We start from the raw sequence: 23,155 nt of genomic DNA, 5'->3' as shown, positions 1-23,155 counted from the left end.
TCAATTCCAGTTCATTGCACAACACCCAATCCAGAATAGCTGACTACCTAGTGGGCTCAACCACGAGCTGTTCTAAGAAAACATCTTGTAGGCATTTTAGAAACTCCCCCTCTTGTGATCCAGCACCTACCTGATTTTCCCAATCTACCAGTATGTTGGAATCTCCCATGACGATTGTAACATTGCCCTTTTGACACGCATTTTCTATCTCCCATTGTAATTTGTAGACCACACCTTTGCTATTCTTTGGAGCATTCGGAGCTCTGTACAGTACTTAACTCCCATCATGGTCATTTTACCCTTGCAGTTCCTTAACTCTACCCACAAGGATTCTACACCTTCTGATCATATGTCCCTCCTTCTAATGATTTAATTTCATTTTTTTACCAACAGAGCCACCCTATCCTCCTGTCTACCCGTCAGTCCTTTCGATACAATGTGTATCCTTGGACATTCAGCTCCCAGCTATAACCTTCTTGTAGCCACAATTCACTGATGCCCACAACATATAACCATATAACATTTACAGCACGGAAACAGGCCATCTCGGCCCTTCTAGTCTGTGCCGAAATCTACCCTAGTCCCACCGACCTGCACTCAGCCCATAACTCTCCATTCCTTTCCTGTCCATATATCTATCCAATTTAACTTTAAATGGCAACATAGAACCTGCTTCAACCACTTCTGCTGGAAGCTCATTCCACACAGCTACCACTCTCTGAGTAAAGAAGTTCCCCCTCATGTTACCCCTAAACTTTTGCCCTTTAACTCTCAACTCATGTCCTCTTGTTTGAATCTTCCCCACTCTCAATGGAAAAAGCCTATCCACGTCAACTCTATCAATCCCCCTCATAATTTTAAACACCTCTATCAAGTCCCCCCTCAACCTTCTACGCTCCAAAGAATAAAGACCCAACTTGTTCAACCTTTCTCTGTAACTTAGGAGATGAAACCCAGGCAACATTTTAGTAAACCTCCTCTGTACTCTCTCAATTTTATTGACATCTTTCCTGTAATTCGGTGACCAGATCATACCTGCCAATCTCTAACTGCACTATAAGATTCAAGATTCAAAAAACTTTATTGTCATTCTAACCATGCATCAGCTCTGCAGGTCAGAATGAGACAGTGTTTCTCAGGAGCAGTGCAATCATAACATAAGATTATCTACCTTATTCAGTATACTGCATGCATTCAGATATAACACCTTCATTCATCACCCTTTTCAATTTTGTCCCCCTTTTACATTGCAACTCACCCCACTGACCGCAATTTTGCTCTATCATCAGCATCTCCTTGCTATCAGTCTCACTAGACACCGTCTCTGTTTGCAAACCAACTACCCTATCCTCAGCCCTTTCACTTTGGTTCCCATCCCCCTCCCAAATTAATTTTAATAAGTTGGTGCTGTGAATATGAAGAGAGTAGAGAGGATTTGTGTCAGATTGGTGCAACTGGCTGATTGACAGTCAGTATGGATTTAATGGGTAGAAGGGCCCCTTCCGTGCTACCTCACTCTATGTTTGCCCCCTTTGGAGGGGAAGCAGAAATACGTATTTTTTTACCAATTATTATCTATGATCTGGAACGGATGTAGAGCACGATGGGTATTTAAATATCTCACTTCCTCACAAGCACAGAGTCGACCAGGGGCAACCTGACACAAGCCACAGGCAGACGGAGCGTCAGAGTTGGGAGTACACAGGTGCAATGGCGGAGACTTCAAGTAAAACTGGAGGGGCTGGACTGTTTGCCAAACATGTGCAGAAGAGGTTCATGAGAGCCCAAGAAATGGTAACAAATCTTTTTCCTGACATTTAAGTTTAGGTTGTTTAGAACTCGACGCATTATTCTTTGTTGGGATTCTAACCTCTGTGAGGGGTTATAACTTTGAAAGCCTTTCAGGTAAATGCCTTGCTCTGGATTTTTTAACCATGTACCTGTTCCCATTTGCTAGGTGATCTAGTGCAAAGGACAATGATCAGATTAGAATTTCATTTTGATTGACCACAGGTTACAAGGACCATCCTGAGGTGCAAAACTGTATCCAAAATATAGCGCAATATAAATAAGCTCATTGCTTTTGCTTTGGACCGACACTACAATCATTTTGTTACATAAGTTTTGGGTCGTTACCGTGGACGTTCCAATGTGATTTTCTGTGGTCAACTTCAAGTCAAGAAAAGTTATTGTTATAACTTCATTTCTGCGTAGCTTCTAATGTTGGCTAAACCTGTCCCAGCCCCCCTGTCACCAATAAAGTTGGGGGGGGATGGCTTTCTTTCTGTCTGAAGGCTGCTTTCTGCGTGGTTCGCCACTCTCTGTTAAGGAAGGGTGACTCGTACCAAACACCGAAGGCTTGCAGAAGAAGTGGGTGCATCCTGTGGTCAGAGCAAAGTCACAGGATGTTTGCTGGCTGCTGGCTGCACGAGTACTGAGCTCGTAGCAGGGTGCGCGCATTGCAGCACCCGCTACAGGTGCCCAGCAAGCTGCCTGCACGGCTCAGCAGCTGCAGGTCCCCTCCAGCCTCTTCCACTTCCAACTTCAGCTCTAAGTCAGGGGCAGAAAGCAGAGGCCTTTCTCCAAGCTGGGAAATATTGTGTTGGCCTGCCTGCTAGCTCTATGTGTGTGTGTGTCTGTGACAGCCCCAGACTGCGCGCCCCACTGTAATAAGTATACTGAATGCTTTCCTAGTACAGTAAGATGAACTCTTGAACTCACAATCTACCTCCTTGTGGTCTTGCACCCCTTTGTTTACCTGCACCACACTTTCTCGGTAACCGTGATACTTCATTTTGCATTCTGTTATTGTTTTACCTTGTCTACCTCAACACACTGTGTAATGATTTGATCTGAATGGACAGTATGCAAGACAAGCTTTTCAATGTATCTCAGTACATGCGACAGTATTAAACCTATTCTGATCATTCCCAGGCTGATGGATCTGTCTCAGGCACTGTGATTCCCAATTCAGGAAGCACTGGGGTGTCATTCAGCTCTTGTGAAGGTGCTTGGCAAATCACCGAATCAAAATCAGCCAGCATGGAAACAGGCCACTTGGCCGATAGACCTCTGTACCTGGGTGAGAGGAATGTTCACACGGACACTGATTAAACGCTGTCCGTCACTCTCTCCAGCGGTGTGTTCCAGAGACTCACCACTCTCTGGGTGAAGAAGCTCCCCCTCAGAACCCCTCTTAATCTCTCCCCAGTCACCCTAAATCTGGGTGAGGGGGGAAGATGTGAGAGTTCTGGGAGACCTCTGGTTTCCCTGATAACGGCATCTTGCTGCAGCTCCTGACAGACTGTGTTAGACTGCAGCTGCAGGTCGATAAACTTTGGCTTGTACAGGAGAATGAGGAGGTGATAGATAGGTTCCACAGGGAGGTAGTCACGCCTAAATTGCAGGAGGCAAGTAGCTGGGTGAGTGTCAGGACAGGGAATGGGGATAGGCAGACAGCGCAGAGTAACCCACGGCTATTCCCCTCAATAACTGTATTGCTTTTGATACTGTTAATGGGGATTCCATAGTTAAGGGAGCAGATAGGAGATTCTGTGCATGTAAAAGGGACACCTGGATGGTATGTTGCCTTCAAGGTGCCAGGCTCAGGGACATCTCAGATCGGGTTCACAGCATTCTAAACGGGGAAAAGGAGCAGCCTGAATTAGTGCAACACACATCAAAGTTGCTGGTGAACGCAGCAGGCCAGGCAGCATCTGTAGGAAGAGGTACAGTTGACGTTTCAGGCCGAGACCCTTCGTCAGGTCTAACTGAAGGAAGAGTTAGTAAGAGATTTGAAAGTGGGAGGGGGAGATCCAAATTGATAGGAGAAGACAGGAGGGGGAGGGATAGAGCCAAGAGCTGGACAGTTGATTGGCAAAAGGGATATGAGAGGATCATGGGACAGGAGGTCCGGGAAGAAAGACAAGGGGGGGACCCAGAGGATGGGCAAGAGGTATATTCAGAGGGACAGAGGGAGAAAAAGGAGAGTGAGAGAAAGAATGTGTGCATAAAAATAAGTAACAGATTGGGTACGAGGGGGAGGTGGGGCCTTAGCAGAAGTTAGAGAAGTCGATGTTCATGCCATCAGGTTGGAGGCTACCCAGACGGAATATAAGGTGTTGTTCCTCCAACCTGAGCGTGGCTTCATCTTTACAGTAGAGGAGGCTGTGGATAGACATGTCAGAATGGGAATGGGATGTAGAATTAAAATGTGTGGCCACTGGGAGATCCTGCTTTCTCTGGCGGACAGAGCGTAGATGTTCAGCAAAGTGGTCTCCCAGTCTGCGTCGGGTCTCGCCAATATATAAAAGGCCACATCGGGAGCACCGGACGCAGTATATCACCCCAGTCGACTCACAGGTGAAGTGTCGCCTCACCTGGAAGGACTGTTTGGGGCCCTGAATGGTGGTAAGGGAGGAAGTGTAAGGGCATGTGTAGCACTTGTTCCGCTTACACGGATAAGTGCCAGGAGGGAGATCAGTGGGGAGGGATGGGGCGGACGAATGGACAAGGGAGTTGCGTAGGGAGCGATCCCTGCGGAATGCAGAGAGAGGGGGGGAGGGAAAGATGTGCTTAGTGGTGGGATCCCGTTGGAAGTGGCGGAAGTTACGGAGAATAATATGTTGGACCCGGAGGCTGGTGGGCTGGTAGGTGAGGACCAGGGGAACCCTATTCCTAGTGGGGTGGCGGGAGGATGGAGTGAGAGCAGATGTACGTGAAATAGGGGAGATGCGTTTGAGAACAGAGTTGATAGTGGAGGAAGGGAAGTCCCTTTCTTTAAAAAAGGAGGACATCTCCCTCGTCCTAGAATGAAAAGCCTCATCCTGAGAGCAGATGCGGCGGAGACGGAGGAATTGCGAGAAGGGGATGGCGTTTTTGCAAGAGACAGGGTGAGAAGAGGAATAGTCCAGATAGCTGTGAGAATCAGTAGGCTTATAGTAGACATCAGTGGATAAGCTGCCTCCAGAGACAGAGACAGAAAGATCTAGAAAGGGGAGGGAGGTATCGGAAATGGACCAGGTAAACTTGAGGGCAGGGTGAAAGTTGGAGGCAAAGTTAATAAAGTCAACGAGTTCTGCATGCGTGCAGGAAGCAGCGCCAATGCAGTCGTCGATGTAGCAAAGGAAAAGTGGGGGACAGATACCAGAATAGGCACGGAACATAGATCGTTCCACAAACCCAACAAAAACGCAGGCATAGCTAGGACCCATACGGGTGCCCATAGCTACACCTTTAGTTTGGAGGAAGTGGGAGGAGCCAAAGGAGAAATTATTAAGAGTAAGGACTAATTCCGCTAGACGGAGCAGAGTGGTGGTAGAGGGGAACTGATTAGGTCAGGAATCCAAAAAGAAGCGTAGAGCTTTGAGACCTTCCTGATGGGGGATGGAAGTATATAAGGACTGGACATCCATGGTGAAAATAAAGTGGTGGGGGCCAGGGAACTTAAAATCATTGAAAAATTTAAGAGCTTGAGAAGTGTCACGAACATAGGTCGGAAGGGATTGAACAAGGGGGGATAAAACCGCGTCGAGGTATGCAGAAACGAGTTCGGTGGGGCAACACTGCACCTGTGAGTCGGCTGGGGTGATATACTGCGTCCGGTGCTCCCGATGTGGCCTTTTATATATTGGCGAGACCCGACGCAGACTGGGAGACCACTTTGCTGAACATCTACGCTTTGTCCGCCAGAGAAAGCAGGATCTCCCAGTGGCCACACATTTTAATTCCACATCCCATTCCCATTCTGACATGTCTATCCACGGCCTCCTCTACTGTACAGATGAAGCCACACTCAGGTTGGAGGAACAACACCTTATATTCCGTCTGGGTAGCCTCTAACCTGATGGCATGAACATCGACTTCTCTAACTTCCGCTAATGCCCCACCTCCCCCTCGTACCCCATCCGTTATTTATTTATATACACACATTCTTTCTCTCACTCTCCTTTTTCTCCCTCTGTCCCTCTGAATATACCCCTTGCCCATCCTCTGGGTCCCCCCCCTTGTCTTTCCTCCCGGACCTCCTGTCCCATAATCCTCTCGTATCCCTTTAGCCAATCACCTGTCCAGCTCTTGGCTCCATCCCTCCCCCTCCTGTCTTCTCCTATCATTTTGGATCTCCCCCTCCCCCTCCAACTTTCAAATCTCTTACTAGCTCTTCCTTCAGTCAGTCCTGACGAAGGGTCTCGGCCCGAAACGTCGACCGTACCTCTTCCTAGAGATGCTGCCTGGTCTGCTGCGTTCACCAGCAACTTTGATGTGTGTTGCTTGAATTTCCAGCATCTGCAGAATTCCTGTTGTTTGAGCCTGAATTTGTGGTAATTATTGGTATCAATGACGTAGGTAGGAAAGGAGATGAGGTCCTGAAGAGAGACTATAAGGAGCTAGGTAGGAATCTGAAAAGCAAGACCCCAAGTGTAGTAATCTCTGGATTGCTGCCTATGCCAAGCCCTGTGAGCGTAAGAATAGGATGATTTGGCAGATGAATGTGTGGCTGAGGAATTGGTGCAAGGGACAGGGTTTCAGATTTGTGGATCATTGGGATCTCTTCTGGGGAGGGTATGATCTGTCCAAAAAGGACAGGTTCACCAGTACTTGAGAAAGGACCGAGATCCTTGCAGGCAGGTTTGCTATGTCTGTTGGGGAGTGTTCAAATTAGTTTGTCAGGGGGATGGTCAGAGGTGAGAGCAGTTGTTGCAACAGTAGACGCAGTCTGTAAAGAGACTGAGGAATGATAGGCAGTTAATAGGGCATGAGTTCAGTCAGTAGGATGGGTTGAAGTGTGTCCATTTTAATACAAGGGGTATCAGGAATGAGGGTAATTAACTGAGGGGGTTCAACAGTACATGGAACTACTACATAGAGGGCTAGTACATGGAAATACGATGTTACGGCCATAACGAAGACTTGGCTGTCACAAGGGCAGGAATTGCTGCTGGGATTTAGATGTTTCAAAGGAGAAATGGAGGGAGGTAAAAGAGATGGGCAATTGGCATTGCTAATCAGGGATAGTAACACAATTGCAGAAAGGGAGGATGTCGTGGAGGAATTGTCTCCTGACTGAGTGTGGGTGGAAGTCAGAAACAGGAGTGAGAAATCTATTGGGAGTATGCTACAAACCTCCCCCCTCCCCCCCCCCCCCCATAGCAACAAAGACACTGAGGGACAAATCGGGAGGCAGATTTTGGAAAGGAGGAAAGGTAACAGGGTTATTGTCATGGGGGACTTCAACCTGCCTAATATTGATTGGCACCCCCTTGGTACAAAATGTATAGATGGAGCAGAATTTGATAGGTGTGACCAGAAAGGATTCCTGATGCAATATGTAGAAAGGCTGACTATAGGAGAGGCCATTCTAGATCTGATGCTAGGCAATGAGCCAGGTCAGGTGTCAGATCTCTCAGTGGGTGAGCATTTCAGAGAGAGTGACCGCAACTCCTCGATCCCTCAAAGTTGCTGCACGAGTTGACAGGGTTGTTAAGAACGCGTATAGTGCTGGCCTTCATGTGACAGGGGGTTGAGTTCAAGAGCCGCGAGGCAACGTTGCAGCTCTGTAAAACTCTGGTTAGACCACACTAGGAGTATTGCGTTCAGTTCCAGTCGCCTCATTACAGGAAGGATACGAAAGCTTTAGAGAGGGTGCAGTGGAGATTTGCCGGGATTGGAGAGCACGGGTCATGAGGATTTGTTGAGTGAGCCTTGGCTTTTCTCTTTAAAATGAAGGAGGATGAAACTTCAGTTGACAGAGCTGTACAAGATGATGAGATATTGATCAAGTGGATTGCCAGATAGTCTTTTCCATGGCAGAAATAGCTAATACAAGGGGACATAATTTTAAGTTGATTGGAGGAAAGCATAGGGGGATATCAGAGGCAAGTTTTACACAGAGAGTGGTGGGTGTGTGGGACATTCTGTCAGGAGCGGTGGTACAGGCAGATTCGTTAGGGGCATTTAAGAAACTCTTTGGTAGGCACATGGATGATAGAAAAATGGAGGTTTATGTAGGAGGGGAGGGTTAGATTGATCTTGGAGTAGGTTAAAAGATTGGTACAACATCATGGGCTGAAGGACCTGTGTGCTGCAATGTTCGATGTTCTATGTCCTCTCTAGCTATATTCACCCGTGATGTGAGGAAATGTTTCTTGCAGTCTATCTATACCCCTCTTAATGTTATCTATCTCAGTCCTGTCCTGTCTTAACCTCCTCCACTTCAGGGAGAACAGACCCAGTCTGGCCTCATAACTGAAACACTCTACCCCAAGCAACATCCTTGTAAATCTCCTCACCCTCTGCAGTGCAGTCACCTTCTTCCTATAGTGTGGTGGCCAGCTGTGGCCTGACTAGCATTTTATAAAGTTTTACCAAGACCTCCCTGTTCTTGTACTCAATCCCCTGAAGAATGTCTTCCTGTGCTCCCACCTACAGGGATACTCGAGTGTGTACTGAAGGTCATGTAAACTATACAACCTACCCTGTCCGAATCAATGCATTTTTGTAACATCCAACAGACAGTGCACACAGCAGGCAATTCACCCGGCAGACAGTGCCCTGTAGGCATTGTCCATCAGGTCATGCACAATGGACTTGCTTCGGAATGCTAACTCAGATAATAGTTATGATATATAGTTATGAACTTACCTTTTGCAGAGCCTGTGTGTCTGCAGTTTAAACCTCACTGTATAAGCACCTCAGCTTCACTACATTAGATGCAATTATCAACCGTTCACTTTCAGCAAGTTGTTTGATCATTCAGCCTCCCCTTTTAATTGATCATTTTTACTTCATTGATTTTGGTCTATATATATATATATATATAGATACACATCTCAGATTTATTGCATATTTCTTTACTTGGTGATAAAATTATTCTCAAATAAATTGGTTGTTACTTATTAAGGAATTATCCATATTTGGGCTTTGTCTGATTTGCCAATAACTTGCTTCTATTTTCTGATTGGTGGAATTGTTTATTCTTTTCTGTTGCTTGGCAATTATCTTGTGAGCATGTGATTAATATAGATATTATTAATATGTAGCACAGGTCCAGGTCAATAAATTATGTTCCTTTATTCCCTTCAACTTGTTATCTAGCTTCCCTGTTGAGACGCCTGAGCCTGTCCTGTGTTGCCATGGAGATTGAGGTACAAGGGTCAATGTGGCACATCCCAGTACAAGGCTTAGGAGCCCATTTGAGGAAAGGGGAAAGCGATTATGAGCAACCATCTCTTTCTCCACTTTGCTTAAGATGTGCTGTGCACTATAGTTGACTTGTTGAGTTGGTAGTTGGCACTCACTAACATTCTTTCTTAGCCAGACATTCCCTATTTATGAGTTTGCTGATGTTCCTGAACTAGGTGGGACTGTGAGTTGGTGGGAGGGGTGGTGCAGAAAGGTTTTGTGGGAGGGGATGTGGAACAACCTGGCATATGGAAAGCGAAATGTTTAAGGGGAACATGAGGGAGAACTTCACTCAGAGGGTAGTGAGAGTGTGAATGAGCTGCCAGTAGAAGTGGTCGATGCGGGTTTGATTTCAACATTTAAGAGAAGTTTGGATAAGTACGTGGATAGAAGGGGTATGGAGGACCATGGTCGATGGGAATAGGCAGATTAATAGTTTGGCACAGGCTCAATGGGCCAAAAGGCCTATTTCTGTGCTTTAGTGTTCTGTGATTCTATGGCTTTTGGAAAATGAAAATGTGGGAAAATGTGAGCTCATCCACATCAGTGCACAGACACAAGGAGCAGAGTTTTGGCGAAGTGGGGATGGACTGGGTGGTGGTGTGTCCCAGGGTGGGGGGCATGGGAGTCATGTGCACAAGTCACTGAAGGTCATCATACAGGTGCAGGAAGCAACTGAAAGAGCAAGTGGAATGTTAGCCTTTATTACGAGAGGGTTTGACTACAGGAGTAAATATGATGTATTGCAATGACATAAAAGGGCCCACTGAGTTTGCGCTACCTCCCAATAGCTCTGAGGTTGATCAGCCATGCTCGTGATGAATGGTGGAGTGGGCTTGAAGTATGAAACAGCCTGCTTCAGCTTGTATTTTCCATGTTCTCTGGTGCTGACTGCACTTTGATTACCTTGCCTGCAAAGTTACCACTCCAAACGAATGTCTGATGTGTTTATTGAGCAAGAACAGCTTTACATTTTCTTTGGCATGCTCTTCGAACCTTGAGCGTGTAAGATCACTCTTGTCGTGAGAGGATGGGAACCTCAGCGGGTTGAACAGAGGAAGCTTGCAGATCACAAAAGACCGTCTCTAGTTACCACGAGGAAATGACCAAGTGGCTCACAACCTGCCTTCTTGCGTTCTGCCGTCTGTTGGAAGACTGGAGCAAAGCGACTGTACCAGTTCATTAACTTATCTCTAAATCAGCAGAAAGATGGAAGGTGTGGTGTCAATATGTGTGAAACAAATTATGCCAAAGCTGTTGTTGCAAAGGTCCCCACCCAGTCCTGCCTTCTGCAGAAATTGTACTTGAATAGTTTCATTATGTAGTTATAAAGAATAAACAAAGAGCAGGAGTCTGTCTAGCCCTTCATTCAACCCCACCACCCACAGACAATTCCACAGACTCACCACCCTCTGGGTGAAGACATTTCTTTTCACCTCTGAGGGACTGACCCGTTATTTTTGGACTGCTAGGCACCCTAGCCAGGAAAAACACTATTGCCACATCTACCTTGTGAAGTCACTTCGCAATTTTGAATGTTTCAATGACATCTCATTCTTTTAACGCAAGACAGTAAAGTTCCAATCTGTCTCACGTCTCCGTATAGGGCAACCTGCCGTCCCAAAAGTCAAGCTGCTGAACCTTTGCTGCACTCCCTCTATCACAAGTATATCCTTCCTTAGGTAGGGAGACCAGGCCTGTACACAATATTCCGAGGGCGGCCTCACCAGGGCTCTTGACAATTGGAACCTGGCATTACGACACCTGTACTCAGATCCTCCTGTAAACAAGAGCCAACGTAACATTTGCTTTCCTAACTGGCTTTGCGTCTGTGGACTCACTTTCTTGAGCTTCAGTTCGGAATGTTATTTGCTTACTTTCATTGTTTGCATGATTTGGTTTTTTTTCTGCACGTTGGATGTTTGACAGTTTTCTTTGTTTTTAATGGGTTCTATTGGGTTTCTTTGTTTTGTGGCTGCCTGCAAGGAGATGAATCTCAAAGTTGTATGTAATATATGTATTTGAGAATAAATGTATCTTGAACTTTGAACTTTTTGTTGCCAAACCTACCCATTAACTTTCTATGATTGGTGCATTCAGGGCCCTCGGAGCACCAACACCTTACAATCACTCACAGTTAAAATACTTGATCCTTCTATATTTTTCTATTTATAGGCATTCGTTAGTCTCATGAGACCATGGATTTGCGCCTTGGAAGGTTTCCAGGGCGCAGGCCTGGGCAAGGTTGTATGGGAGACCAGCAGTTGCCCATGCTGCAAGTCTCCCCTCTCCACGCCACCGATGTTGTCCAAGGGAAGGGCATTAGGACCCATACAGCTTGGCACCAGTGTCATCACAGAGCAATGTGTGGTTAAATGCCTTGCTCAAGGACACAACACGTTGCCTCAGCCAAGGCTCGAACTAGTGACCTTCAAATCACTAAACGAACGCCTTAACCACTTGATCACACGCAATTTCTATTATATTTCATAATAATTTCATAATTTCAAATAGGATTTTACATATTAAGTGAAAAGGGGTAACTAGAGAGAGAAAATGCCCCTCAAAGACCGAAGTGGATACCTTTGTGTGGAGCCACAGGAGGTGAGTGAGGTCCTCTGTTTCTACAGTAGGGAAAGACATGAAGGCTTCAGACCTTGAGATAATTATGGGGAGATCTTGGGGATAGTCCATATTACAACAGAGGAAATGCTGAATGTCTTAAAAAGAAACTGCTAGTGAAGAAATTGTGGGAGCCCTGGCCAAAATATTTGTATCATTGTTAGTGACAGGTTGACTGGAAGATTGGAAAACTAGTGCTGGAAGACTGGAGGGTGGCTGATGTTGTGCCTTCATTTAGGGTGAGCTGCAAAGAAAAATCTGGGAACTACAGATCAGTAAACTTAACATCTGTGGTAGGTGAGTTACTAGAGAGGATTCTGAGGGATAATATATACATACATTTAGAAAGACATGAGTTGATTAAAGGTAGCCAACATGGCTTTGTGTCCAGGAGATCATGTTTCATGAACTTGATTGAGTTTTATAAGAAGTAACCATGAAGGTCACTGATACAGGGCAGCAGACATGGTCTATATGGACTTCTGTAAGGCTTTTGATAAGGTTACACATGGTAGGCTGCGATGGAAAGTTAAACTATATGGAAACCAGGAAGAGCTTGGCTAATCGGACACACAATTGACTTGATGGTTGGTGATAATGGTGGAAGGTTGGTTTTTTGACTACAGGCCTATGACTAGTTATCTTCTCCAAGGCTCAGTGCTGCGCCTATTGCTATATGTTTGGTCCTAATCCTGCTCCTATTACTTATGGTCTGTTGATTGGGGCTTCTGGAGGATCTCAGTTGAGGTAGAATGACATGTATTGGGATTGTGGAAGAAACCTCTGTAGATTTTCTTTGCCTATGCTTATTCTAAGCTTCTGTGGTTGAAAAGGGGAAAAGTAAGAGGTTCTGTCAATCACAAACATAGGCTGCAGCGAACCATTGCCTGCTTTATGGTTGAACAGTGGTAGGGTTCCGCCATGAGAGAGATTTGTTGCTGCGTTTGCACATTGCAGTCTTGCTAATCCAACATCAAAATTGCTCTTTAGATACTTCAAAGGAAGCTACTATGTGGCTCTTTTATTGGAGTCCCAGTTGTCTTATAGACCTTCTGCACTATGTCTTAATGCAAGAAATGTAATGACAGGTCTATAGTCCTCTGTAGTCAACCTTTAAACCTCCTAATTGCTCTCATATCTCAGTGGAAAAACACCTTGCTCTAAAGCACCTCGTGAAAGCCAGAAGCTGTTCAGAAGGTTCAGTGCTTCCTCAGCATTAAACAGGACTCTTGCACTTTAAATAACCCCACCTTGTTATGTTTACTTGGTGCTAAGGAGATGTTTGACTGAGTTGAACAGCCTGGTCTTCAAAGTGGTGGATGCAGTGGGATTGGGATCAAACTTGTTTTATTCAGCCCCTGACCCTGTGTCCCTACTGAGTGAATGCTATCAAACAATCTTACCCATTACAAGGAGCTCTAACTGTTTTAGGGAAAATGTAGGGCATTCAGGAAACAGTAAAAGAGAGGAACTAATTGGATTTGTCACTGAAAGTCAGCACAAATGCAATAGTTGGATGGCTCCTTTGTAACACATCATTCCCAAAGTTGTGATGGAGCTGAACTCCAGAGGTGAGGTGACAGTGACAACCCTCAGTCTCAGGGCAGAGGTTGACCAAGTGTGACAAGAACTGGGGAAGTTACTGATGATTGTACAGTGCTCAGTTTCATTTGCTTGTGGTCAAAGGCTGTGATGTAGCCAAAAGGCCCCAGCCAGGCTCCGCAGTCTCTGTGCCAGGTAGGGCAGGAGGTAGGTGGGTGAGCAATTTGGAATGCTGTGTTCCTGCTCACCTGTTGGCACTTTGCATCCATGTGTCACCGTCACCAAGGCTGGCAGAGCTCAGTGACTTCCCAGCAGGGAAAGGGCAAGTTCTTACATTGGTAGGTTATGTTTTTCATGAATCAAATTCTGTGTGAAAACACAGGGCTTTGAGTGGACACTCATGTGGTTGCTGCAGGAGTCCGCCGTCATACCAGTGGACAATGTGGCCCACCAGTTGGAGCTTCCTGATGTGCAATCGATGATGGTCAATTTCATTTGCATCTCCTCGGACAATGAAGCAGCATGCGCCTGTGTGGACTGAGACATGCAAAGCAACGCTGGGCCGATGCAAGTACTAGGCAGGTGACCATCTCCAATCAGGAGTCCAACCAACCACCTTGATGTTCAATGTATTATCATTGCTGAGCCCACATCTTAGGTGTCAACACTGAGAGGAAACAGCTGAACTAGCGACATAAATAAGCCACAAATTCAGCTCCAAGGCTGCAAGTCACTCATCTCCTGACTCTGGAAAACCTTCTCAATCTTATCAAACACTTGCTGAAGGGCATTCTCTCCATTTAGGAATCTTTTCCAAACTTAACAAACATATAGTACATATAACATAGTAAATTACAACTCTGTACAGGCCCTTCAGCCCATCATGTTATGCCAACCTTTTAACTTACTCAGAGATCAATCTAACCCTTCCATCTTACACAGCCCTCCATTTTTTCTATCATCCATGTGCTTATCTAAGAGTTTCTTAAATGTCCTTAATGTATCTGCCTCTACACAGACCCACCACCCTCTGTGTGAAAAAACACACCTCTGACATCCTCCCTATACTTGCCTCCTTAAAATTATGCTTCCCCTCCCCCAATATTAGCCATTTCTGCCCCTGAGAAAAAGTCTCTGAGTATCCACGTGATCTATGCCTTCTTCTATTTTGTGCATCTCTACTGAGTCATTCTCATCCTCCTTCTCTCCAAAGAGGAAAGCCCTAGCTCACTCAACCTCATAAGATATGCCCTCTAATCCAGGCAGAATCCTGGGAAATCTGCACTGCACCCTCTCTAAAGCCTCCATATCCTTGTATCCTTTCTATAATAAGGCCACCAGAACTGAACACAATATTTCAAGTGCAGTCTAAGATCATCCAGGATATTTGAGCAACACAATTTTCTCCATCTGCTCCTTCACTCTCACAACTACTGGTGATGGCATAGTTAGGTCCAAGGCAGCATCTCAACAAGGTTTCATCAACAATATCTTACAATCCTGTGACATCCACTACCTGTAAGAACCAGGGCAGAAGGCCACTAGCTCTATTTCCCTCTGAGTAACACAAAACCTTGACTTGTAAATACTGTATATTGTCAGTCCCTCATATTATTGAACCAAATTCTTGAAATTCCTAAACTAATAGCATTCTGGGAAGACCTCATCATGGAGTGCGCAGGTTCAACTCTCCAGTTCCCCAATGACAGCTGGAAGGCATGAGGAATAGACAAGAGATTCCAGGTTAATGCTGTCAATCACACAGGAATTAATGAAGTCATAGAGTCTATTAGCCTTGCCTTTTCCTCTGACAGGAACATACAAACTCTGTACTCTCAAAGTTTCTCTTTTGATAGTCTCTCACTTACCAAGCACCCCTTTGCCAGAAATCAACCTTTCCCAATCCACACTTGCCAGATCCTTTCTGATGCCATCAAAATTTGCCTTCTCCAATTTAGAATTTCAACCTGAGGTCCAGACCTATCCTTCTCCATAATTATCTTGAAACTAATGGCATTATAATCACGAGATCCAAAGTGTCCTAACACACACTTCTATCATCTTCTCTGTCTCATTTGTTAAGAGCAGATCCAATATATCAAAAAAAAGTTATCTCAGTGCAATCAGCTATGCCTCTCAGATAAAGGTAGATGCATATTCAAAGCAGCTGGGGAAACTTCCATCTTCTATCCTGCCCATGCTACCCTTAACATGGGGCTGAGTACCTGGAGAGAGATGGGTTCTATTTTACCTTCATCATCTGCATCTGGTCATCACTGAGACACCAGCATTTATTGTCCATCCCCAACCGAGAAGGTCAGGGTGAGCCACTGCAGTTCTTCCAGTGAAGGCACTCCTATGGTGCTGCTGGGGAGGGAGTTCCAGGACTTGGACCCAGTCTGTTCCCAGGTCAGGGTGGTGCGCGAGTCAGGGGGAAAACCTGCAGGCTCTGCTGTTCTCCTTGCCCAGCTTGATGGTAGAGGTCACAAATATGAAAAGACCTTTCGGAGTAGCCTGGGTGAGTAACTGCAATGCATTGCATTTTGTAGACAGCGCGCACTGCAGCCACTGTGAACCAATGGTGGAGGGAGGGAGTGTTTAGGGAAATGCATGGGGTGCCGACCAAGTGGACTACCTTGTCCTGGGTAGTGCCGAACTCCTTGAGATTTGTTGGAACTGGGTATTCTGGGCTAGTCCTATGCCTTGCAGATAGTGGAGAGGCCTTGTGAAGTCAAGAAATGAGTCACTTAGTGTGGCCAGAGTATTTATGTGGCTCACCCAGTTAAATTTATGATCAATGGTGACCTCAGGATATGAAGCACTATTGAATGTCAAGGGAAATGTGTTTACAAAGACATGCATGATGCTTACCTTCACCTCCGCATCCAACACATCATCTTTTAAAACTTTTGCTATCTCCAACGGGATCCTACCATTAAACGCATCTTTCCCTCCACTTCACTCTTCTCTTTCCATAGGGATTACTCTCTCTCAAACACCCTTGTCCACTTGTCTCTCCCCACTGATTTTCCTCCTGTCACTTATCCTTGCAAGTGGGACAAGAACCACACTTGCCTCTTCACTTCTTCCCTCACCACCATCAGGGCCCTAAACAGTCCTTCCAGGTGAAGCAACACTTCACCTGTGAGCCTGTCGAGGTCATCTACTGTGTCCAGTGCTCTCAGTGCAGCCTCCTCCATATCTGCGAGATATAACGTAGATCAGGGGACTAATACGTCCAACGTCTTCACTCCATGTGGCACAACAGGCAGGATTTCCCAGTGGTCACCCACTTTAATTCTACTTCCCATTCCCGTTCCACCATGTTTGTCCATGACCACCTCTACTGCCATAATGAGGCCACTCTCAGGGTGCAGGAGCAATACCTCATATTCTGTCTGGGTAGCCTCCAATTTGAGGGCATGAACGTCGATTTCTCTAACTTCTGGTAATTTTTTGTCCCCTTCCCCTTCTATCTTTTTCAACTCCTTATTCTGACTCCCCTCTTACCCTTTCTTTTCTTCTCACCTGCCCATCACTTCCCTCTGCTGCCCCTCCTCCTTCTCCTTTTCCTATGGTCCACTCTCCTCTCCTATCAAATACCTTCTTCTTTGGCCCTTTACCTTTTCCACTTCTCACCTCCCAGATTCTCACTTCATACTCCCCTTCCCCACCTACCCACCTTCACCCTCACCTGGTCTCACCTATCACCTGCCAACTTGTGCTTCTTCCCTTCCCCGCACCTTCATATTCTGGCTTCTTTCCCTTTTCCCCTTTCCTGATGAAGGTTATCGGTCCCTAAATGTTGACTGTTTATTAGAAGGTGCCTGAACTGCTAATGCTGAATCCTCCAGCATTTTGTGTGTTGCTCTGGATTTCCAGCATCTGCAGAATCTCTTGTGCTTATCAAGTTTGTCCAACTTCTGCTTTTAGCTAAAACTCTCTCATCCAGGCAACATCCTGGTGAATATCTTCTGTACCCTCTCCAGAGGCTCCACATCCTTCCTGAACTGCACACAAAACTCCAAATGAGGCCTCAATAAAGTTTTATACAGGTGTAACGTGAATTACCAGTGTTTATATTAAATGCCCTGACTGATGAAAGTAAGTATTCCGTATCTTCTTGGTCCCAATTTCAGGGAGCTATGGACTTGCACATGAATGTTCCTTAAGGTCCTGTCAATTACTGTCTACCTTCCTCTTACATTTGACTTCCCAAAGTGCAACACATCACACTTGCTCAGATTAAGCTCCATCTGCCATTTCTCTGTCCAAACTTCCTACTGATCTATATCCTGCTGAATCCTTTGACAACCTCCCCACTCTCTAGATTAGATGGATTAGTATAGAAAGATACTTGATGGTCGACATGGACATGCTGATCCAAAATGCCTGTTTCTTTGCTGTAAGACTGTTGACTCTCACTTGTCAGTGGCCATTGTTAGATGATTTAAAGGTACAAATATTACTGGACAGTTAACAAGCCATGCTCATATATATTGTTTCGGACTTGTTGCATGCAGACATGGTCTGCTTCACTTGCTGAGGAGCCGTGAATGGAACTATGCAACCATCAGTGACCATCTCCTCTTCTGTCCGTATGATGGAAGGAAGGTGACTGACGGGGCAGCTGAAGATGGTTGCACCAAGGACACTGCTGACATGACCTGGGGTTGTGATGATTGATCTCCAACAACCACAACGGTACTTTTCTCAAGGTGGAGACTCCACCCACTGCAGTGTTTCCCCTTTGTCCACTGGCCTCAGTTTTCCTACGCTCAGTCAAATGATGTCAAAGGCCACCTCTCTCACTGAGCTTCTGGAGTTCTGCTCTTTGGTGCGTGTTTGGACCCAGGCTGTGATCAGGTCTGGAGCTGAGTGATCACGCTGAAACGTTAGTGAGTGGGGATTTATTTGTTCCCTCATTCAGGGACGTTACTAATGACGGTGGCATTTATTGGCCATCTCTGTCCTCTTGACAAAGAGCCAGTGAAAAGCCATCCCGCACTGGTGAGGCTGCAGCCACACCAAGACTGAACTGGTTACGGATGGCAAACTGGACCAGGCCAAGGGTTTCATGGTCACTTCTGAAGTGTTTAACAAAATGCTTCTTGGGAGCAGGGAGCCGTGAGGAAGGACTTGGACTGGTCCTGTCATTCGTTGTCAGGACAAACATGGGCAACTCTCCACATAATTGGGCAGCTGCCAGCAGTATGACTGCAGGAAGAGACCGGCCAGAGACACTGTAGCTTTGAAGATCAGGTCTTCATGAGCACAGCTGGGATCTTGCCTGGTCCCTCTGGTCTTTACTGTACCCAGTGTCACAGAGTCCTACAGCATAGGTTGTGTGAATGGAACCTGCAAACGTTGAAAACTTGGGGCTGACCTATTTGAGGTGTTTCCCTTACCCAGGAAACTAGAGAGTTCCAATCTTAGATTCAAACATTACCCCAAGATGATCCACCTTCCAATTGTCTTCAAAAAGCTCTTGAGATGTCACCAGGTTTTCTATTGACTTTGCAAGCTTCACCTTTTTTCTTGGAGTCTTGGTTGTCCTATAGACCTTTTGTGCTAAGTCTCAGTGCAGACAAGGTAATGACAGGTCTATAGTCCTCTATACTCAACCTTTAGACCTCCTAATTGCTTTCATATCTCAGTGGAAAATTACCATGCTCAGTGTTATGGTTCTAAAGCACCTCGTGAAGGGAAGAAGCTGTTCAGAAAGTTTAGTGCTTCCTCAGCATTAAATAGGATTCTTGCACTTTGAATAACCCCACCCTGTTATTTTCACTCAGTGCTAAGGATGCGTTTAACTGAGTTGGGATTCGGGATTGGGGTCACATTTCCCAGCTGGGGGTCTTGTTTTATTTAGCCCCATCCCCTGTGTCCCCACTGGGTGAATGCTCTCTGCCAGCCTTGCCCATTATGAAGGGCTATAAATATTTTGTGAGAAGTCCCGGAACAAAATAATAATGACAACTTCTGCAAAGGTCAAATGTGGCCACTGCCAGATATTTAATACACAAAACAAGGAAGTGAAAATGCTCACAAACCTTCTTCATAGGTCCTCTACAAGCCAATGTTCCCCAACAATTAAGACACACTTAGTTGCCCTGTCAACTTTGCTCAACTCAGGTCTTCCTAGCTGTAGGTTTGTCTTGGTCTGGGGGGGGGGGGGGGTGGGGATGCCTGACTGAGGTTCTCCACAATGGAACAATCTGTTCAACTGGATCTCTCTGAATGACTGCATCCCAGGGACAGTGAATCCTCTTGTTAGCTTTTCCAGTGAGTGAGCTGTATCATGTGCCAGTTCATGGAACTGAGGTCTCCACTCGTTGTTCCAAACATGGACAGCAATCTTCATTGTATTAGTGTTGTATCCATTGGATCCTCTTGTTAGCTTTTCCAGTGAGTGAGCTGTATCATGTGCCAGTTCATGGAACTGAGGTCTCCACTCGTTGTTCCAAACATGGACAGCAATCTTCATTGTATTAGTGTTGTATCCATTGTAATGTGTAACATTGATCTGATGAGATACTTCCCAGAGTTGTCTCCATGCTTCAACATCAACCTGATAAGGAAGGCTTCTGACCACTCACTGCTTTGATCCAATTGATGTTCCAGGCATTTTTAGATCAACTTGTGCTACAGGCATTGAGAGTGCTAATCCATTGATGAATTTCATTTAATTAGAATATGTGATGTTTCATCACTGACCAAAATCCAATCAGAATAAGCTGTGGTCAATGAGAATGATTGATTTGGATCTAATGGGACAAAGATATATGATCCAATAAGTGTAATTTTTGTCCCTGGATGCTACTAAATAACGTCAAGTCAAAGTCCAAATAAATTTATTAACTAAGTACTTATATGTCACCATATACAATGCTGAGTTTAATTTTCTTGCAGGCATTTACAGGAAAATAAAGAAATACAATAGAATTTACGAAAAATTGTACATAAAGACAGATAAACAACCAACATGTTCCAAAGAAGACACATTGTGCGAATAAAAAATAAATGATACTGAGAACATGAGTTGTAAAGTCCTTGAAAGTGAGCCTGTAGGTTGGGGAATCAGTTTCAGACTTGAGGTAAGTGAAGTTATCCACACAGATTCATGAGTCTGATGCTTATAGAGTAATAACTGTAACTGAACCTGGTGATATGGGACCTCAGGCTCCAGTACCTTCTTCCTGATGGTAGTAGACAGTAATGGTAGATGGTTGTAGATGTTAAGGAGACAGTACCCCGATCCAGTAGGGGACTTGATCTGCCACTGACTTTGGTTGCTGAGTTGTAAATTACCATTGACTTGGACTAAAATGGCAGAGTTAGGAATCTTTGGTGACTTTGACCCAAACAAGCTGTTGTGATCCATCAGTGATCTTGATTCAATCAGAGAGGGTGGTGATACATCCAAGGTCCAGTAGAAAAAGCTTGTTGCTTACTGATTACAGTGATACACCACTGACTTTAATCTGATGGGAAGATTTATAAACCATCATAAGGCATAATCCAATGAAAAATATCAATTAGAGTCTCAGATCCAATAAAGAGCATTTTTTTTTTCTGTCAGTAACATTGAAAGAGGACAGTGCCAGGGATTGAATAAAACTGCCTGACTTAACAATATTAGTCAATTAGGGGTCAATCAATGAATGTGATCTATGGGCAGAGTGCTAATCCATCAATGCCTTCAGTTCAGGGACAATGTGATATCATCTACTGGAGTTTATGATCTAAATAACAAGTGAGCTTGATCCTTCCCGAACTCTGATCCACTAATTGACTTATGATCCATTACTGAATTTCTTGGAATGAGAGAGGTATCTATTTCATGATCAAGGTGCTGGCATGAAGAAATGGGTCATAAAGTCCCTTGTAAGATCTGGTGATTGTGTGCTGAACCAAGTACAAAGATCCAGGAGTGAGGTGAGGGTGCCAACCTTTATAAAAGGCAGCACTTGAAAAACAGTAGCAAGGATTTCTTCTCTTAGTGTGTCAACAGGATATGAAATCAAACGAATGCAGATGCTGCAAATCAAGATTTTAACAGGCAACGCTGGAAACTCTCAGCAGGTCAGGCAACATCTGTAGAGAAAAAGAGTCAATGCTTCAGACTGAAGATCCTTCATCTGAAGTGGACAGGAGAACGCCAATTGACCTTAAGTTACGGAGAAGGTGGGGAGAGATGGGAAGAGCAAAGCGTGAAACCAGAGTTGCCATGGAGATCCTGCTATCTCCAGCTGTCTTTTTATCAATGAATGAGGTGATTTAGAGATAGGAAACAATGTAGAATGCAAGTCAGAGTTGGAAATGCCCAACAGATCAGGCTATAACTGTAAAGAAAAAATGAAGAAAGTTAACCATACAGCAGAACTGTCTTTTAAAACCTGGGAGGAGTAGGGGGATTAAGGTATCATTCAAGTAATGGGTGCTCGGTGCTCACCGTGGGCTCACTGGGCCAAAGGACCTGTTTTCACGCTGTATGGTTCTTGTACTCAAAAGCACAGAAACAGATCTGGAATTGCCAAGAACTGACTGGTTTTGATACCAACAAAAGCAAGCAACTTGCTGAATTTGATAACGAGTCTAGAGGTCTGCAGTGTCCACAGTTGGAAGAGGTGCTGTTCCTCAAGCTTATGTTGGGTCCTTCTGGGGCAATGCAGGGATTCAGAGACACACAGGTTCAAGTCTGAGTGGGAGGAAGAACTGAAGTCAGTGACAGCTGGAAAGTGGGTGCTGCTTTTGTGAACTGAACAGAGGAGCTCTGCAAAGCGGTCACGTGTTAGGCATGGACTCACGCGTAGGTCATCATTCACCATGGTCACCGAAAGACACGTTGCAGAAGTTCCTTGGGCAAGTGGCCCTGACCAGACCTTCAGCAACTGTACCAATGGCGTTCCTTCCATTGTAGTGTTGGAGGTGGGGGTGCCTGGGGCAATTGCTCAATGCTCAATTCCATTCACAACTCACAGATAATAAATAGACCTTCCTTGCCATCAGTAGTCTGGGGACTGAGTTTAAGGGTTCTGAAGTAAGGTTTCAACTCTATAAAACCCTAGTTAGATCACACTAGGAATATTGTGCTTGGTTCTGGTCATCTCAAGCTAGGACTTTATTCTTTGGAGTGAAGGAGAATGAGAAGTGACATTATCGAGGTATACAAAATGGTAAGAGACATAGAATGAGTAGACGGGATGGAAATGGCTAAATCAACAAGGCATAATTTTAAGGTTATTGGAGAAAAATAGATGGAGGGATGTCAGAGGTAAGTTTTTTACACAGAGTGGTGGGACTGAGGGGTGGTGGTAGAGGCAGATACATCAGAGACATTTAAGAACCTCTTAGGCACTTGGATGATAGAAAATTGTAGGAGGGAAGGGCTAGATTGATCTTAGAGTTGGTTAAAAGGTCAGCACAACATTGTGGGCTGAAGGGCCTGTGCTGTGCTGTACTGTCCTATGATCTTGCAATAAGACTGACTGAAAAGTGCCAAATCACATTGCCCAGTACCTCTGTGGTATGAATGAGGCATCGGAGAGTCCCCCACCATCCACATCCAGGCTGTGACTATCAGCAGAGGCTAAATTGGACAGGTTTGGGTACAAACTACAACAGTTGTGTGCTGCTGGTGGTGGGAGGGAGTGGTTTGCATGATGGGTGCCGGTCAAGTGGGCTGCTTTGTCCTAAATGGCAGGATACTTGGTAGTGTGGAGGAGCAGAGGGATCTGGGGGTGCATGTCCACAGATCCCTGAAAGTTGCCTCACAGGTGGATAGGGTAGTTAAGAAAGCTTATGGGGT

At 45.3% G+C, this 23,155-nt stretch overlaps 1 protein-coding gene across 2 annotated transcripts in view; it reads left to right on the top strand.

Moving 5' to 3' along the window:
- The first annotated feature begins 1,638 nt into the window (after positions 1-1,638).
- Positions 1,639-23,155, top strand: part of LOC140191639 (uncharacterized) — a 119,690-nt gene continuing 98,173 nt past the window's right edge. For both annotated transcript variants that reach the window (XM_072249227.1, XM_072249226.1), the window contains exon 1: positions 1,639-1,794. In XM_072249227.1, the coding sequence (XP_072105328.1) occupies positions 1,711-1,794 (84 nt within the window). In that variant the 5' untranslated portion in view covers positions 1,639-1,710. The remainder of the gene's footprint in view (positions 1,795-23,155) is intronic.

The sequence above is a fragment of the Mobula birostris genome, chromosome X (genome assembly GCF_030028105.1).
Source record: "Mobula birostris isolate sMobBir1 chromosome X, sMobBir1.hap1, whole genome shotgun sequence".
In the NCBI taxonomy this organism is placed as follows: domain Eukaryota; kingdom Metazoa; phylum Chordata; class Chondrichthyes; order Myliobatiformes; family Myliobatidae; genus Mobula; species Mobula birostris.
This window is presented reverse-complemented; position numbering and strand designations above follow the sequence as displayed.